The following is a 20,419-nucleotide window of genomic DNA, read 5'->3' as shown; positions in this document are numbered from 1 at the left end:
GAAAAGACCTTGATGCTGAGAAAGATTGAAGGCAGGAGGACAAGGGGACAACAGAGAATGAGATGGCTGGATAGCATCACCGACTCGATGGACATGAGTTTGAGTAAACTCCGGGAGTTGGTGATGGACAGGGAGGCCTGGCATGCTGCAGTCCATGGGGTCGCAAAGAGTTGGACACGACTGAGCAACTGAACTGAACTGAAGGAAGACTTCTTCCTGCCCAAGTGCACTTTATTTTCAAAAATTTGACATTTTAAGTGTATTTAGGGATAGCATAAGGGTTACAAAACACTTTCTCCTCTTCATGTAAGCATTTTGTTGGTGAAGAGCTTAGCTATATTAGTAGTCCATGTCATAGTGTTCTGGTACAATGGCTGAATGACTAGGGAAAGAAAAAGAAAATACAAATTTATAATCTGTTTAGTAGTAGACAGTTTCATACTTTAACTATATCTACTGTCAGATTTCTCTTTTAAGTCTCAGATCAAAACAGGCACTCAAAGGAACAACGAGAGTGAAAAATAAAGAATCAACAGATTCCAGTTGTACAAATTACATTTAGAAAAGGCAGAGGAGCCAGAGATAAAATTGCCAACATCTGTTGTATCATAGAAAAAGCAAGAGAATTCCAGGAAAACATCTACTTCTGCTTCATTGACTACCCTAAATCCTTTGACTGTGTGGATCACAACAAACTGTGGAAATTCTTAAACAGATGGGAATACTAGGCCACTTTACCTGCCTCCTGAGAAACCTGTATGCAGGTCAAGAAGCAACAGTTAGAAATGGACATGGAACAACAGACTGATTCAAAATTGGGAAAGGAGTATGTCAAAGCTGTATATTGTCACCCTGCTTATTTAACTTATATGCAGAGTACATCATGAGAAATACCAGGCTGGATGAATCAAAGCTGGAATCAAGATTGCTGGGAGAAATATCAATAACCTCAGATATGCAGATAACACCACCCTTATGGCAGGAAGCAAAGAAGAACTAAAGAGCCTCTTGATTAGGGTGAAAGAGGAAAGTATAAAAGCTGACTTAGAACTCAACGTTCAAAAAACTAAGATTATGGCAGCCAGCCCCATTACTTCTTGCCAAATAGATGGGAAAAGTCTGGAAAAAGTGGCAGATTTTATTTTCTTGGGCTCCAAAATCACTGCAGACAGAGACTGCAGCCACAAAATTATAAAAAGCTTTCTCCTTGGAAGGAAAGCTATGAGAAACCTAGACAGCATATTAAAAAGCAGAGACATCACTTTGCTGACAAAGTTCATATAATCAAAACTATGTTTTTTCCAGTAGTCATGTACGGATGTGAGAGTTGGACCATAAAGAAGGCTGTTTTGTGCAGTCACTCAGTCGTGTCCACCTCTTTGTGACGCCATGGACTGCAGCACACCAGGCTTCCCTGTCTTTCACCATCTCCTGGAGCTTGCTCAAACTCATGTCCATTGAGCCAGTGATGCCATCCAACCATCTCATCCTCTGTCATCCCCTTCTCCTCCTGCCTTCAATCTTTCCCAGCATCAGGGTCTTTTCTAATGAGTCAGCTCTTCACATCAAGTGGCCAAAGTATTGGAGCTTCAGCTTCAGCATCAGTCTAAAGAGGGCTGAGCACTGAAGAATTGATACTTTTGAAATGTGGTTCTGTAGAAGACTCTTAAGAGTCCCTTGGATTACAAGGAGATCAAACCAATCAATTCTAAAGGAAATTAACCCTGAATATTCAATGGAAGGACTGATGCTGAAGCTGAAGCTCCAATGCTTTGGCCACGTGATAGGAAGAGTGGACCATTGGAGAAGACACTGATGCTGGAAAGATTTAGGGCAGGAGGATAAGAAAGCAACAGAGGATGAGATGGTTGGATGGCATCATCAGCTCAGTGGACATGAGCTTGAGCAAACTCTGGGATATGGTGAAGGACAGGGAAACCCGGCATACTGCAGTCCATGGGGTCACAAACAGTAGGAAACAACTTAGTGACCGAACAACAACAATTGTATGTATTTATATATGAATACATATTTATATGTGTAAATATATAGCTTTACATTTATTACTTTACTGCTGGTTTATCATTTAAGTATGAGGCAAAATAACTACAGCTATGAAATGATTGAAAATAATAAAAATTCGTTTATTTAGTTTTGTATACTTTTGGTTCTTTGAAAAATCCATGGTTTAGAAAGACTAAAGTGAAAGGCTAAATAGAATATTTCCAGTCACTATAGAGTAAAGAATATGCCTGCCAATGCAGGAGATGTGGGTTCGATCCCTGGGTCAGGAAGATCCCCTGGAGAAGGAAATGGCTACCCACTTCATTATTTTTCCCTGAGAAATCCTATGGACAGAAGTGCCTAGTGGGCCACAGTCCATGGGGTTGCAAAAGAGTCAGACATGACATAGCTTATTTAATCTGTGGCATGTGGAAAAGATAACACATCTTTCCTTTAGGCAAACTTATTTGCAAATGTGGATAAAAAGAATCACATTTCAGTATTTGAAACTTGGAAAAAGATACATAGCAGGAAAAAAAAAACTTTACCCTATAAATAAGAAGATTCACTTAATATTAAAAAGAAAATAAGAAATATCTAATTTCCTTCATTCAAAATTAGACCTACATATATATGTTCAAGATTTTCAATGAAGGTGCAAAGGCATTTTAATGAATATAGTTCTTTCAACAAATGATACTGGACTATTTGGCATACATTTGCAAAAATACAAACTTTATCACATATGTCATACTTTCAAATTTTACTTCAAATTTTGCACAAAAACTGCCTCAAAATGAATCATAGGTCTAAATATGCATTGCAAAGCTATAAATCTTCAAGAGAAAACCTGAGTGACCTTGGGTTTGGTGGTAAGTTTTTAAAGCATAATCCAAGACGGAAAACAATGATAAAATTTAAAAATGTTTCCTCAGCAAAATATACTGTGATTTGAATGAAAATATGACACATATCTGAAGAAAAAAACCCTCAATTTTTATCTGATAAAAGGAGAAGAGGGCAGCAGAGGATGAGATGGTTAGATAGCATCACTAACTCAATGGAAATGAATTTCAGCAAACTCCAGGAGTTAGTGGGGAACAGAGGAAACCAGGTTTTGCTACAGTTTGCTACAGTTGGTTTGCTACAGTTCACAGGGTTGCAAAAATTCAGACCATCCGGCTACAACAAATATGTGATAAAGGACTTATCTGCAGGATATCTAAGGACAATTGTGTGTATACATGTGTTGTACACATATATCAGACTCATATATCTGTCTGTTGTGAGGTTCTAGAAGCAATGAAACCCAAATAGCAAGGAGCAAACCTAGCATCTAGGTCTATAATATTGTTTTCCAATAAAAGAAACCAACAATCCTTGTAGAAAAGGCTGCTTCTAGGGCTGTGACAAGGAATATACAAGATAATTCTGAAACACCCTTTATAGAGCCTGAAAGTGAAGAACTACTCAAAACCAAAAACATACGGGGCACATTTAGCTGCCTTTTTTTTTTTTTTTTATAGATTTAAGTATAAAAAGAGAGAAAAATAATCTAACAGGTGTTTTCATGTTCTCAGGAAATACCTGACAAACACTACTTCCTCCAAGTTATCAAGATTGATATTATCAGTTCATAGCATTTGTCTTTGATGTGATGTGATGAGAATGATGTTCCAGCTCTGTGAACTTATTACCTAAACCCACAGCCCTAGCCTAATGCATGATGGAAATAAATATATGGCTATAAGATAAAACAATTTTTCCCATCTGGTAAAAATTATGTATTCAAAAGCTCCAGTATATACTTATAGAATAAACAAAGATGGAAGGCTTAATGGTACACATCCCAGGTCTGGTGGGAGAGTTTGTAAAGGAACAGTCATTAAGGCTGGGACAGCATGAATTTTTAGATATGGAGCTGTATTCAGCATGTACATTACACAGGTTCCCTCAACAACATTACCTGTCAAGGCTTTCTTTGAATTCTCTTTTTTTCTTTTCCTCTGTAAAGTCTCATGATGGCCGATTGAGTCACTTTCTCTTTTAGTGAATATGATCCAACATTTCCCTAAATGATATACATGTGGTGTGTGTATAATTGAGTATGTCTTCATAAAATGGGCTTCCCTGGTGGCTCAGATGGTAAAGAATCTGCCTGCAATGTGGGGGATCTGGGTACAATCCCTGGGTCAGGAAGGTCCCCTGGAGGAGGGCATGGCAACCGACCCCAGTATTCTTGCCTGGAGAATCCTATGGACAGAGGAGCCTGGCAGACTACAGCCCACAGGGTCACAAAGAGTCAGACAGGACTGAGCGACTAAGCACAACACACAATAATAGTTTTCAAAGAAAATGTCACTTTGAGGCTAAAATCCTCATTCATGCTGTCACATATTGGGATTAATATACAGGTTTCTTGCCTTCAATGAGTTAAAGAGTTAGGTCATCAGAAAGGAAGACGGACAAAATTAAGAATATCATGCACAGGTTTATAAGAAACAGTGCCTGATTTCAGAGGAATTCTGCAGAGATTTTTTTAACGACATTTGAGACTACTAAAGAGATAAAAATATTTTGAGGTTCAAGGATTTATTAATGACATTTTTAATATAAATTCTAAATTGGATAAAAAGGATTTCTCTGAAGGAAACAAACACTGCTACTTAATTTAGATCTACTTAGAAACTTAAAATGATATACCAAATATAGTTTTCTCATATTAAGTCCCTACTACACTGTGGAATATTCATCAGGAAAACAGTTCTAGAGCAGTCAAAATTTTGATTTGTCTTAATATGCTAATAATGAACTATTGGGAAAACAATGGATAAAAGGACATTTGTTTAGATTTTAAAATAGCACACATTTCATAACAAATATTATATAATTATGAATTTATGACACTGGTTAATGACTAGCACAATTTGAGATACTAAATTATTTGCAAAATCTTACTTACCCCTCATATTCCACACTCTCTTTGTTGCATGATTTTCTCATTTCATTTCGCTTCATGATCATAATGGTGAAAATTATGAAAAAGGGCAGAAAAATGTAGAAACTTAAAATAAGCCAGTTCTGATGTGTATTGTAGCCTTTTTTAGTAAACGTTGTATCTGGAAGTGAAACACAGAAATAAGTGGATATTCACTGAATGTTTGAATAAATTTCTATTTATCTCACTTTAATCATATGCATCCTGGAGGAGGGAATGGCAACTCACTGCAGTATTCTTGCGTGGAAAATTCCATGGACAGAGGAACCTGGCGGGCTTAAGTCCATGGGGTTGCAAAGAGTTGGACAGCAATCATATGCATACACGTAAAATCATATACATAATTGAAAGTTTAAGACCTTGCAAACTGTCATATATGAGAAAATAAAAGGGCATTTAAGCTCATACCCAAAACAATTGAATATTTTTCATAGGCTTACTCAGTTCAGTCAGTTCATTCACTCAGTTGTGTCCACTCTTTGCGACCCCATGGACTGCAGCATACCAGGCCTCCCTGTCCATCAACAACTCCTGGAGCTTGCTCAAACTCATATCCATCGAGTCAGTGATGCCATCCAACCATCTCATCCTCTGTTGTCCGCTTCTCCTCCCGCCTTCTATCTTTCCCAGCATCAGGGTTTTTTCCCAATTAGTCAGTTCTTCGCATCAGGTGACCAAAGTATTGGAGGCTTACTAGTCATCTTTTATGCATATTTTTAAAATATTATGATACTGTATTTGCAGTTTGAAGTCTGTTTACTACACTCATCTTATTTATTTATTTTAAAGGTGGCATATTAGTAGGGGTTAAGTTAAAAATTTAGCAATATGCTGTGAAAAGCCCCCATCCACTACCTTGCCAAGTCACATAGTTTTGCTCCTGAAAGGAAACCATTTTTAAATGACTATGTTTCTCCATCCAGTATTTATATTTTATACATGTGAATAAAATCCATTTCTATACCCATACTTGTGTCTGTATCTACCTATACGTAATGTGTGTGTGGTGTGTATTTTTTTCCCTCTTGTTGACAGTCAACAATATAGTATGCCCTTTTGCTGTCTTAAAAAATTCAAATATTACACAATTCCCAAAAGTACATATGGAGAAGGCAATGACACCCCACTCCAGTACTCTTGCCTGGAAAATCCAATGGACAGAGGAGCCTGGAAGGCTGCAGTCCATGGGGTCGCTGAGGGTCGGACATGACTGAGCGACTTCACTTTCACTTTTCACTTTCATGCATTGGAGAAGGAAATGGCAACCCACTCCAGTGATCTTGCCTGGAGGATCCCAGGGACGGCGGAGCCTGGTGGGCTGCGGTCTATGGGGTTCACAGAGTCGGACGCGACTGAAGTGACTTAGCAGCAGCAGCAGCAAAAGTACACAATAAATAAATATATTGGCAAATAATTAGAAAAATAATCCAGATCTCAAGACATACTCTGCTAGAATCTCAAAAGCACACACCAGGAAATTTTCTAATCATAATTCTGTTTTCCAATTAAAATAAATAAATTTATATTAAAAAAAAACAAAACAAACAAAAAAAGATATTGCTTTTCTCCATTACTATTTAGTTAGTAGATTTTTTACAGAAATGTAACAATACTAACAGACATGCATTCACGTCATCATTTTATAGCTCAGAGAATTTTCTAAATTGAACACATCTATGTAACCAGCACCAAATCCAGGAAAAGTAATATTACCAGCATCTCACTACCTCTAATCTACTTTCTTTCAGCCACCATCCATGGAAAATCACTAATCCATGGATCATTTTTGACAGATTATAACGGAGAAGGAAATGGCAACCCACTCCAGTGTTCTTGCTTGGAGAGTCCCAGGGACGGGGGAGCCTGGTGGACTGCCAACTATGGGGTTGCACAGAGTCGGACACGACTGAAGCAACTTAGCAGCAGCAGCAAACTTTATATAGAGTTATGTTGTATGTATTTATATCCTATCTGATTTTTCAGCTCATTATTACCTTATTTGGGGATTTGGCCAAATTATTGTTTATAATTGTAAAATATTCATTCTCATCACTGCATAAAATATCTTTATATAGAAATAACAGCTATAAATACATTGTTTCTTATGAGCATTTGGGTAACTTGAAATTATGAGTGTTATGAATAGTGCTGCTATGAGTATTATACTACACATTTCTTAGTCAATGTATGTATGCATATCTCACAGGTATATGCCCTTGGGAATGTGATGCTTACTTATAGTGTGTGCCTAAACTGAGCATTTGTCGGAGAAGGAAATGGCAACCCACTCCAGTGTTCTTGCCTGGAGAATCCCAGGGATGGGGGAGCCTGGTGGGCTGCTGTCTATGGGGTCGCACAGAGTCGGACACGACTGAAGCGACTTAGCAGCAGCAAACCAAACATTTGTAACTTTTCCAGTGGTTTTCCTAAGTGGTTGTAGGAATTACATTCACACTAGCAATGAATGAGAGTCTTGGTATAGCTTGTATTTTCCTTCTTTTATTATATAGTTATTCTTGTGAAGAACTGACTCATTTGAAAAGACCCTGATGTTGGGAAAGATTGAAGGCAGGAGGAGAAGTGGACAAGAGTATGAGATGGTTGGATGGCATCACCGACTCAATGGACATGATTTTGAGTAAACTCTAGGAGTTGGTGATGGACAGGGAGGCCTGGTGTGCTGCAATTCATAGGGTCACAAAGAGTCGGACACTACTCAGCAACTGAACTGAACTGAACTGATTCTTCGTATATGATGAAATGTGAACACTATAACTGTACAATGGATACGATAGAGCAAATGAGGCATGCACTTAAAAGATTATTTTTTGTTTTGGTTGTTATGGATTTTCTTCAATTAATGTAAAATTCTTATCAGTATTGGTAGGGAAAATAAGTTTAATGTCTGAGATTTGACAACAAAATAGTGTGACTCTTGTATTTGATGTCATTTAAATTTTGTGATTTTTTAAACAGATTTACTGTTATTTTAGATGCAAATACATGAATCTATTTGAGATGTATATTATATGTTGTATATATATATATATGTTCATATCTATAAAACCACCACATCAGTCAAAAGACAGTTGACTCCTGAACGTTGCAGGGTTGGGGGATCCACTCCAAGCAGTCTAAACACTCATGTTTAACTTTAGCGTTGGTCCTCCATATCTGAGGTCTCTCTGCAGTGCAGGTTCCACCATATCTGCAGCTGCTCGCCCATGGATTTAGTCTACTTCTGATGCTACACTACTGTGGTATTTATTGAAATAAAATCTGTGTACAAGTGGATGCACTTGTTGTTCAGTCGCCAAGTTGTGTCTGAGTCTTTGCAACCTCATGGACTGCAGCATGCGAGACATCCCTGTTAATGCACAGAGAAGTTCAAATCCATGTAGTCCAAGGCTCAACTGGAGTGAATACATCCATCACCCACAAGTTTCTTCTTGCCCATATAATGCTGCTTTGCTGCCACTCCCAACACAAGCAACCAAATCAGCATTCTCTATTAGTTTAGGTGTTCTACAATTTAATATAAATAAAGTCACACAGTCTGTATTCATTTTAATCTTGCTTTTTTCACACAGCAGAAATGTTGACATCCATCCACATTGGTATTTTTAACAGTGGCTCTTTCCTTTTTATTGTTCAATAGTATGCTGTTTTTTGAATATACCACACGTTGTTGATCCATCACCTGTTGATTTGTCTTTGGGTTGTTTTCAAATCGTATCTATTACATGTAAAGCTGTTATGAACGTTTGTGTACAAAGTTTTGTAGGGGTGAAGGCATTCTATTCTCTTGGTTAAGCAGTAAAGTGACTGCATTACATGATAGGTGAAAGAAGCTAAGGGCTTCCCTGGAGCCTCAGTGATAAATTCACCTGCCAGTGCAGGAGACACGGGTTCCAGCCCTGATCCAGGAAGATCCCATATGCCAAGGAACAACTAAGCCCATGTGCTCTAGAGCTGGGGAGCCGCAACTACTGAGGCCCTCAGGCCCTAGAGCCTGTGCTCTGCAGCGAGAAGTCACTGCAGTGAGAAGCCCTCACGCCACAACTACTGAGCAGCCCCTGCTCACTCCGACTAGAAAAACCCCGTGCAGCAACGAAGACCCAGCACGGTCAAAGATAAATAATAAATAAATACGATTCTTTTAAGAAGAAGCTGAAACTGTACACTTTTACATTTCAACAGTAGTGTATGAGACACTATCCTCCCATTTTGGCAAAACTTCATGTGGTTAGCCTTTAAAATTTAAATAAATTTTAAAAGAATGTAACAGTAATTGTGTAATTATGATTTTAGTGTGCATTTCTTTGATAAACAATGACATTGGACATCTTTACATGTGCTTATCTATCATCTATATATCTTCTTTGATAAAGTATCCATATTTTTCCCATCTTTATTGGGCTGCTTGTTTTCCATTATTAATTGTCAAAGATTATATTGTGAATATAAAATTTGTATATATTCAGAATATAAATACTTTGTTAGTTATATACCTAACTCTAGTTATATACAATTTTGAAGAGCAAAAGCTTTTCATTGTGATGATATCCAAATTTTCACCTTTCCTCCTTAGAATGTGCTTTTGGTATCACATGTTAAAAAAAATAATCATTTAATCCAAAGGCACTTAGGTTTTCTCATATTTTCTCTTCTGGAAGTTTTATACGTTTAGGCTTCACATTTTGGTGTGTGATCCACTTTGAGTGAATTTTTACACGTGATGTACAGAATTATTTTTTTCTGCATGTGAGTATATAATTGTTCCAGCACTTTTTGCTGAAAAAGTTATCCATTATTCACTGATTTGCTTTGCACTTTATGGAAAATTAGTTTTCCATGCATCTGTGGCTCTACTTCCAGTGATTTATTCTGTTCCATTGATCTACATGTCTATGTTAAAATCAATGTTACACTGCATTGATTATTGTAACTTTATAGAAAGTTCTGTAATTGGGTGATGTATTTTCTCTAACATCACTCTGTCTCAAAGTTATTTTGACAACACTAGTCCCTTTGAAATTCTGTATAAAGTTTATAATCAGCTTGTCAATTTCTGCAAATGAACCTGATGGATGACTTGCAACGGAATTTTCCTGAGTGTATAGCTAAATCCGGGGAGAACTGACCTTGTAACAAGTGTTTTCCAAACTCTGAACATAAATGTCTCTTCAGTTACTTAAATTTGAAAATTTATCTCAGCAATGGTTTGAAGTTTTCAGTGTACAAATCATGTACTTTTCCACTGAATTTATTTCTAAGTATTTTGTTTTTTTATGCTGTCATGAATAAAATTGCTTCCTTAATGTCATTGTTGGATTGTCTCTTTTTAGTTTGTAGATATACAATTGTTTTTTGTATATTGATCTCATTTTCTTCCACCTTACTCTTTAGGTTTTGGTGACTCATTAGGATTTTTTCATATAGGATCATATTACTGTACAGAAACACTGATTTTCTTTTTAATCCATATGCTTTGGGGGGAAGGATATACTGACCAAACCCTCTGATATAAGTGGAAGTAATCTGCAGAGGCTTCCCTGGTGCCTCAGTGTAAAGAATCTGCCTGCTAATGAAGGAGACACAGGTTCTATCCCTGGGTGGGGAAGAACCCCTGAAGAAGGAAATGGCAACCCATTCCAGTATTCTTGCCCAGGAAATCTCACAGACAGAGAAGTTTGGTGGGCCACAGTCCATGGGGTCACAAATAGTGGGACACGACTCAGCAACTGACTGGTAAAACAACAACCTATAGCCACAGGTGAATGTATAGCCAGCTAGCCTTCCCTTTCCCCTGCCTTCCTTCCCGGCCACACACTGCTGTTTGTGGACAGAGTCAGGTCCTGCCTTCCATCACTGGTCAATGTTACCGTGTCCACCTGTGAATAGCCCCTGCAGTCATGCACTTGTGTGTTCCCAGCCTGACTCGTCTCTGGCTTCCACTGCATGTTCTGGGGTGAGCGTCCAGCCACAGAAGAGCATATCAACACCCATGGCCCCTGCAGCTGTTTGTCAGATCCAGATCAGGTTCTGCCTCTCTGACTGGCCCGCACCACCATGCCTACTTGTAACCAGCCCCTGCCTTCAGCTCTGAACCTGCACACCCCCAGCAAGACCTGACCTCCAAGACAGTGCACACACCCAGGGGAGGAAGAGAACAGCTATAGGAGAGCATACTCTAGCTGTTTGTTAGATCCAGGTCACAATCGGACTTCTGACAGTGGTGGGCATCACTGTGCCTACCTGGAGCTAGCCTGTCCGATTGTGCACTGGCATGCCCCAGAACTCAATTTCCACACCTCATCACTGATTTCCCTTGTAGTATGCATTCGCAGAAGTAGAGTGTGAAGCAATAGGAAAGCACACTGACATTCAGGGCCATCGGAACAGCCAGTGAGCCAATAGTTGGCTCCAGCCATTGCCACCTACCCCAGCCCTGATCACTACAAACACATCTTCAACTGACATCTGCCACCACCTGGACACCTGCACTTGGGCCCCACAGCCAAGTATATGCATATCACTGTCTCCAGTCACTACCATTGCCTGAACTTGTCCTTAGCTATACTTTTAGACTTTAGGACTATTATCCATTTTGAGTTAATATTTGAAAGTTGTGAGGTCTGTGAGTAGGATAATTCTTTTGCTTATGGGTGTCCAGCTGTTCCACTGAAATGACACAAATACAAGAAAAATTTTACAAATGGATGCATATGAAACAATTTGGGCCATGTAGTCCAATAAGAATAAAATGCTCTCCTCCAATTAAAAATAAATAAATTAATTAAAAAGCAAACTAAAATGTTGATATAGGTAGAAACCAACACAATATCATAAAGCTATTATCCTCCAATAAAAATAAATAAGTTAATTTTTAAAAAAAGAAAACACTCATCAAATACAACTAAAATCTAGGATTTATTTTATTTATTTATTTTTGTTTAATTGCTGTGACTAGGACTTTCAATTTTGTGCTGGATAAAAGTAGTGGGCATAGGCATCCTTGTCTTATTTCTGATCTTAGAGGAAAAGCTTTCAGCTTTTAACTATTGTGTATGATGTGAAGAAACCTGAGTGCTGAAGAGTTGATGCTTTTGAACTATGGTGTTAGAGAAGACTCTTGAGAGTCCCTTGGACTGCAAGGAGATCCAACCAGTCCGTTCTGAAGGCGATCAGCCCTGGGAGTTCTTTGGAAGGAATGATGCTAAAGCTGAAACTCCAGTACTTTGGCCATCTGATGCAAAGAGTTGACTCATTGGAAAAGACTCTGATGCTGGGAGGGATTGGGGGCAGGAAGAGAAGGGGACGACGGAGGATGAGATGGCTGGATGGCATCACTGACTCGATGGACATGAGTCTGAGTGAACTCCGGGAGTTGGTGATGGACAGGGAGGCCTGGCGTGCTGCAATTCATGGGTTCGCAAAGAGTCGGACAAGACTGAGCAACTGAACTGAACTGAACTGAATGATGTTAGTTTTGGGTTTGCCATATGTGGACTCTACCTTGATGAAGTATAGTCACTCTATACCCACACTGTTGACAGTTTTATTTTTTTAAGATTTATTTATCTGTTTTATTTTTGGCTGTGGTGGGTCTTCATTGCTGAGTGCAGGCTTTCCCTAGTTTGTGATGAGCAGTGGCTTCTCTTGGTTGCAGTGTGCGGGTTTCTCACTGAGCTGGCTTCTCTTGTTGTGGAGCTCAGGCTCTAGGGCATATCAATTCAATAGCTGCAGTGGGTGGACTTAGCTGTCCTGTGGCATGTGGAATCCTTCCGGACCAGGGATTGAGCCCATGTCCTCTGCATTGGCAGGTGGATTCTTCCCACAAAGGAAGCCCTATTGAGAGTTTTTATCATAGATGTTGAATCAATGAATAGCAACTTGCCTTCATTCATGGAAACTAGAGAAAGTATAAACTTGTACTTCATCACTCAAAATGTGATTTACTATTATTTCCTAGTAAATACGTATACTTATATTTCGTCATACATTTTTTACATAAATTTCATTCAAAATAAACACCTTATCCTAGACGTGCTTTTTAATAACCTGTAAAGTTTTTAATAACATGGAATGCAAATAATTTGCATGATGTTCACCCATCCATATTTATTTTTTAATTCATGCTATGATGTTTATTAGGGTTTCCCAGGTGGCATTAGTGGTAAAGAACCTGCCTGCCAATGCAGGGTTGGGTTCGATCCCTGGGTTGGGAAGACCCCCTGGAGGAGGAACTGGCAATCCACTCCACTATTCTTGCTTGGAAAATCCCATAAACAGTGGAGCCTGCTGAGCCACAGTCCATAGGCTCACAAAGAGACAGACATGATTGAGGCGACTGAGCACACATGATGTTTATTGAAACTTGAGTACTATATTGTATTTTAGTAACTGAGTTGATTAAAACTGGGTGTCTCTGTGGAAAGCACATTGCAAATGTTATTTAACATTAATTTAATGAAAGCCACTATTCAAAGTAATTCTTTTAGTCACTTGGGAGATCATGAAAGATTTTAGTTAATAGTGTATTTCTTTATTTCATAAAGCATCCTATTTTGATGCTTTATTTTTAAAACATTCTAGAATTTAAAAGTTTAATTTCTACTCACAAGATTTATGATCATATCCATCATCAATACTTCCTCCTGGTGAACCAATGTGTAATTCACAATCTGGAGGTGTATAGTCAGGAATGCAATGACAATTGCCTAAATTATTACATATCTGAAACAGAAAAATGTGTAATTACTATGAATCATGATAGTCTCTGTATGTCATATATACTTACTTTCAAAAGAATAAAATCCCTGATCTTCTAAGTTTGTTGTTGTTCAGTTGCTAAGTTGTTTCCAACTCTTTGCCACCCATGAACTGTAGCACAACAGGCTTCTCTGTCCTTCATTATCTCCCTGAGTTTGCTCAAACTCAGGTCCATTGAATCAGTGATGCCATCCAACCATCTCATCCTGTTGCTCCCTTCTCCTCTTGCCCTCAATATATCCCAGCATCAGGGTCTTCTCCAATGAGTCTGCTCTTCCCATCAGGTGGCCAAAGTATTGGAACATCAGCTTTAGCATCAGTCCTTTCAATGAATGTTCATGGTTTATTTCCTTTAGGATTGACTGGCTTGATCTCCTTGCTGTCCAAGGGACTCTCAAAAGTCTTCTCCAGCACCACAGTTCAAAGGCATCAATTCTTTGGGATTCAGCCTTCTTTATGGTCAACTCTCACATCCATACATGACTACTGGAAAAACCAGAGCTTTGACTATATGGACTTTTGTAGGCAAAGTGATGTCTCTGATTTTTAATATGCTATCTAGATGTGTCATATTTTTTTCCCAAGAAGCATCTTTTAATTTTGTGGTTGCAGTCACTATTCTCAGTGATTGTGCAGTCCAAGAAAATGAAATCTGCCACTGTTTCTACTTTTCCCCCACTGATTTGCCATGAAGTGATGGGACCAGATTGGAGAAGGAAATGGCAACCCACTCCAGTATTCTTGCCTGGAGAATCCCAGGGACGGGGAAGCCTGGTGGGCTGCCGTCTGTGGGGTCGCACAGAGTTGGACACGACTGAAGCGACTTAGCAGCAGATGGGACCAGATGTCATGATCTTCATTTTTTGAATGCTGAGTTTTAAGCCAGCTTTTTCACTCTCCTCTTCCATCCTTATCAAGAGTCTCTTCAGTTCCTCTTTACTTTCTGCCATTAGAGTGCTATCATTTGCATACCTGAGGTTGTTGATAGTTCTCCCAGCAGTCTTGATTCCAGCTTGTGAGTCATCCTGTCCGTCATTTTGCAGGATATGCTCTGCATATAAGTTAAATAAGCAGGATGACAATATACATCTTTGACATACTCCTTTCCCAATTTGGAACCAATCTTTTGCTTCATGTCCAGTTCTGACTGGCCTCTCTTGACCTGCATACAGGTTCTCAGGAGGCAGATAAGGTGGTCTGGTATTCTTATCTCTTTAAGAATATTCCAGTTTGTTGTGATCCACACAGAAAAAGTGTTTAAGATAGTCAGTGAAGCAGAAGTAGATGTTTTTGTTTGTTTGTTTTTTGTTTTTTTCTGGAATTTCCTTGCTTTTTCTATGATCCAATGGATGTTGGCAATTTTACTTCTGGTTCCTCTGCCTTTTCTAAATCCAACTCGTACATCTGGAAGTTCTCGGTTCATGTACTTCTGAAGACGAGCTTGAAGGATTTTGATCATAATCTTGTTAGCATGTGAAGTGAGTGCAATTTTATGGTAATTTGAACATTCTTTGGCATTACCTTTCTTTGGGACTGAAATGAAAACTCACCTTTTCCAGTCCTGTGGCCACTACTGAGTTTCCCAAATTTGCTGGCATATTGAATGCAGCACTTTAACAGTATCATCTTTTAGGATTTGAAATAGCTCAGCTGGAATTCCATCACCTCCATTAGCTTTGTTCATAGGTATGCTTCCTAAGGCTCACTTGACTTCATACTCCAGGATGTCTGGCTCTAGATGAGTGACCACACCATCATGGTTATCCGGAACATTAAGACTTTCTTCTACAGTTCTTCTGTGTATTCTTGCTACCTCTTCTTAATCTCTTCTGCTTCTATCAGGTCCTTGCCATTTCTGTCCTTTACTGTGCTCATCCTTGCATGAAATGTTCCCTTGGTATCACTAATTTTCTTGAAGAGAGCTCTAGTCTTCCTCATTCTATTGTTTTCTTCTATTTCTTTACATTTTCCACCTAAAAAGGCTTTCTCTCCTTGCTGTTCTCTAGAACTCTGCATTCAGTTGGATATATCTTTCCTTTTCTCCTTTTAGGCCATTCAGGAATGACCTAAATCAAATCCCTTATGATTTTACAGGGGAAGGGATGAATAGTTTCAAGGGACTAGATCTGGTAGACAGAATGGCTGCAGAACTATGGACCGAGGTTTGTAACATTGTACAGGAGGTTTTGACCAAAACCATCTCCAAGACAAAGAAATGCAAGAAGGCAAAATGCTTGTCTTCTAAGTTTATTAAAGACTATATATTGATACATAGTGCTTCCCTTGGGCTTGACAGTAAAGAATCTGCCTGTAATGCAGGAAATCCAGGTTTGATCCCTGGTTCAGGAAGATCCTCTGGAGAAGGGAATGGCTACCCACTCCAATATTCCTGCCTGGAGAATTCCATGGACAGAGGAGCCTGGCAACGATACTCCATGGGGCCGCAAAGAGTCGGAAATGACTGAACAACTAACACACAAAAGAGGGCCTTCATCCACTAATTAAGTCCCTCTCCACTGCTAAGCACTTTCTGTTTTACATATATTCACAGATAAACACACATATCCACATCCACAAACATATAAACACTCATTCCCAGGTTTTTGCCAAACAAACATCACTAATGAAAAATTATGAATTTATTCCCATACCTAAAGGTATAAATATAGGGCTAGCACATTTTAAGAAATAGACATTTATGGTTATTTCCTATCATTATATTGGAGACATTGTGTTTTGTCCATGTATGCTGATAATGACAAATTTGGGGGGTTTATAGATAATGCTGGGCTGGAGGAAGCACAAGCTGGAATCAAGATTGCTGGGAGAAATATCAGTAACCTCAGATATGCAGATGACACCACCCATATGGCTGAAAGCCTCTTGATGAAAGTGAAAGAGGAGAGTGAAAAAGTTGGCTTAAAGCTCAACATTCAGAAAACTAAGATCATGGCATCTGGTTCCATCACTTCATGGCAGATAGATGGGGAAACAGTGGAAACAGTGTCAGACTTAATTTTTTTGGGCTCCAAAATCACTATAGATGGTGATTGCAGCCATGAAATTAAAAGACGCTTACTCCCTGGAAGGAAAGTTATGACCAACCTAGATAGCATAATCAAAGGCAGAAATATTACTTTGCCAACAAAGGTCCATCTAGTCAAGGCTATGGTTTTTCCAGTGGTCATGTATCGATGTGAGAGTTGGACTGTGAAGAAAGCTGAGCACTGAAGCATTGATGCTTTCGAACTGTGGTGTTGTAGAAGACTCTTGAGAGTCCCTTGAACTGCAAGGAGATCCAACCAGTCCATTCTAAAGGAGATCAGCCCTGGGTGTTCTTTGGAAGGAATGATGCTAAAGCTGAAACTCCAATACTTTGGCCACCTGATGCGAAGAGTTGACTCATTGGAAAAGACCCTGATGTTGGGAGGGATTGGGGGCAGGAGGAGAAGGGGATGACAGAGGATAAGATGGCTGGATGGCATCACCGACTCGATGGACATGAGTTTGAGTGAACTCTGGGAGTTGGTGATGAACAGGAAGGCCTGGCGTGCTGTGATTCATGGGGTCACAAAGAGTTGGACATGACTGAGCGATTGAACTGAACTGAAAGATTATTGAAATTTTAAATTTATTTTCCCTACATATCAAAATTGATTTCAATAAAATGAGTTTTATTTATAATACTGTAATCCAAAAGTGTTCTTCTAATTTACACATCAATATCTCTCTCTCTCTCTCTCTTTTTTTTTTTGGTATTTAGTGTAGCCCAACTTCCCAGGTGGCCTTAGTGGTAAAGAATCTGCCTGCCAATGCAGCAGACACAAGAGATGTGGGTTCAACCTTGGTTTGGGAAGATCCCTTGGATTAGGAAATGGCAACCCACTCCAGAATTCTGGCTTGGAAAAATTCCATAGACAAAGGAGGCTTGCAGGCTATGGTCCATGGAGTTGCAGAGTTGGACACAGCTGAGCACACACATACACACACAACGCTCTGGTGATAAATATTTTAATGTAAAATTTTGAAATTAAGACTAAAATATCATTTATTTCATATTTCAGATCTAATCCCCAAATTTTCCCCTATCCTGATTTAACATAAACAGCAGAGGTTACCATCATTACATTTTTACTAATGTAGTGAAAGAAAAAAGATGGTTAGCTAGAGCAGAAGCAATAAGCAAATAAATATTATTAAATTTTACTAAGTGAAGAATGACTTGCTATTTCAGACTAGATATGTAATTTGACTTTCTAGTGTTAGGTGTTTAGTTGGTAAATCGTGTTTGACTTTTTGTAACCCCATGACTGTAGCCCACCAGGCTCCCCTGTCCATGCGATTTCCCATGTAAGAATACTGGAGTGGGTTGCCATTTCCTTCTCCAGAGGATCTTTCTAACCCAAGGAGTTCTTAGCAGAAAAAAACGAAATGAAAACGTATACCTTAGTCACTTGTCAGTAATACTTCTAATGTCAGAAAATGAAGAAAAGTAATCTCATAGCATTCAGCACAAATAAAATGGAATTAAACTACCATCACATTTCTCTTTGACAGGACTGAAGGAAATAGAACAGTCCAACTGAGCTTACAAAGTTTTGGGAGAGCAGAACTAAAACTTAATAATTTTGTGCCAATGATTTTTTTTTAATGTGGAAAGACATTTTTGCATTGTTGATATGCTAGAACTTTAAATGCATACTGCACAAGATATATTTCTCTCTACTTTAAAGTGGTATTCCAGCACCCTATCTCTCCGATTAAAACAGATAAACAATGTCATGTCAGAAACAACATTTATCTAGAATATAAAATCTAAATAGATAAATTCCCTATAATATAAATTTTAGAAAAAAAAATTAACATAATAGACCAAATCTCTTAGGAACATCAAAGTAGCTATATTTTGGATTTTTTAAATAAAACTTTTTACTATAAAATAGAATGTACATAAACCTAGTCTTACTGGAATATTAATTTTGTAATGTATAAAGTATCAAATTATGACAAAGGTCCACCTAGTCAAAGCTATGGTTTTTCCAGTAGTCATATATGGATGTAAGAGTTGGACTAAAAAGAAAACTGATTGCAGAAGAATTGATGCTTTTAAACTGTGGTGTTGGAGAAGACTCTTGAGAGTCCCTTGGACTGCAAGGAGATTCAACCAGTCCATCCTAAAGGAAATCAGTCCAGAATATGCATTGGAAGGACTGATGCTGAAGCTGAAACTCTAATACTCTGGACACCTGATGTGAAGAACTGACTCATTTGAAAAGACCCTGATGCTGGGAAAGATTGAAGGCAGGAGGAGAAGGGGACGACAGACGATACAATGGTTGGATGGCATCACCAACTCAATGGACATGAGTTTGAGTAAACTCCGGGAGTTGGTGATAGACAGGGAGGTCTGGTGTGCTGCAGTCCATGGGGTCACAAAGAGTTGGACACAACTGAGTGACTGAACTGAACTGACATTTGAAACTAATATGATATTGTATGTTAATTACAGCTAAAAATGTATCAATAAACTGCAGACTATAAGTTTGGTTTGAGATTTTACAAAAAATATTGAGGCTGAAGGCTTAAAGCAGAGAATTGAACAAAGAAGAGCAAAAGATCAGACCAACAATGGTAACAATTAAAATGAACAACAATGAAAGTAAAAGACAAACATGAAAATGTAGCGATCCTTTTTGTTTACAGAAAAGTTTCATAGAAAATTCAAGACAAAGCAGTAGCATTCTATATCTTCTAAAACCAACCAAGTAAATTGTAACACTGAATATTACAAAACTGAATACTGATAAATTTAATTTCATTTCTATAATGTTGACCGAATTATACACTGATTATCTTTTTGGAAAGCAGTGAAACAAGGGTCCCAAATTATACATTTTTAAGAAGTAAATATTAAATGCAAAAGTAACTACAAATCTGTATTGCCAGATTAAAATGGATAAACAGTTGAGAAAAAAATGTTTTTTGCATAAAGATACTTTCTAGTAGAAGCCTCTTCATAAAAACTTCAGAAATTCTCTATCATGTCTTTAAGAATATCTTCTGTAAAATACTATATAGCTTTAAATTTTAATTATGAAGAGTATGAGGAAGAAGAAATATGCCCACAATATAAGCAAAATATGCATTTATTTGCATGAGAAAATTATTTTTTTTAATTTAAATGTGTTACCAATTCATAAGTTTTGAGTGCTTACAATAAATTCAGTACACATATAGTACAGTTCACTAAATAGTGTTTTGATCGATTGGTAATCAGCTGATTTTCTTTATATTAGTTAGCTATTCCTAGGCAAGCCTGGATAAAAGAGCAACTTAGATTTTCATTTCTCCCAAACAGGATAGATTTTTTACGCTGAATTACTCAAAAAATAACATAAAATTTAGAATTACAAAAACAAAAGTAGCTTACCCCATTTCCTCTGCATTTTATAGTGGCATTACAATTATATCCCATTAAAGGAACTTCTTTGCAGGTTTTATTTATACAATACTAAAACAAAACAAGCAAATATTTCATAGTTATTTACAAATCTGACACAAGGAATTAACTATATCATGTGTATACAAAAGAACAAAAGACATACTTACTGAGACTTTATATTATGCATCACTCTGATTTTG

At 38.1% G+C, this 20,419-nt stretch overlaps 1 protein-coding gene across 1 annotated transcript in view; it reads right to left on the bottom strand.

The window, feature by feature from the left end:
• Positions 1-339: 339 nt before the first annotated feature.
• Positions 340-20,419, bottom strand: part of ADAM18 (ADAM metallopeptidase domain 18) — a 108,340-nt gene continuing 88,260 nt past the window's right edge. Inside the window, exons 17-20 of the mRNA XM_027530053.1 lie at positions 20,208-20,288; positions 13,627-13,741; positions 4,967-5,123; positions 340-382 (exon numbers count right to left, since the gene is read on the bottom strand). Of these exons, the coding sequence (XP_027385854.1) occupies positions 340-382; positions 4,967-5,123; positions 13,627-13,741; positions 20,208-20,288 (396 nt within the window). The remainder of the gene's footprint in view (positions 383-4,966; positions 5,124-13,626; positions 13,742-20,207; positions 20,289-20,419) is intronic.

This window comes from Bos indicus x Bos taurus, chromosome 27 (assembly GCF_003369695.1).
Source record: "Bos indicus x Bos taurus breed Angus x Brahman F1 hybrid chromosome 27, Bos_hybrid_MaternalHap_v2.0, whole genome shotgun sequence".
Taxonomy (NCBI): Eukaryota; Metazoa; Chordata; class Mammalia; order Artiodactyla; family Bovidae; genus Bos; species Bos indicus x Bos taurus.
This window is presented reverse-complemented; position numbering and strand designations above follow the sequence as displayed.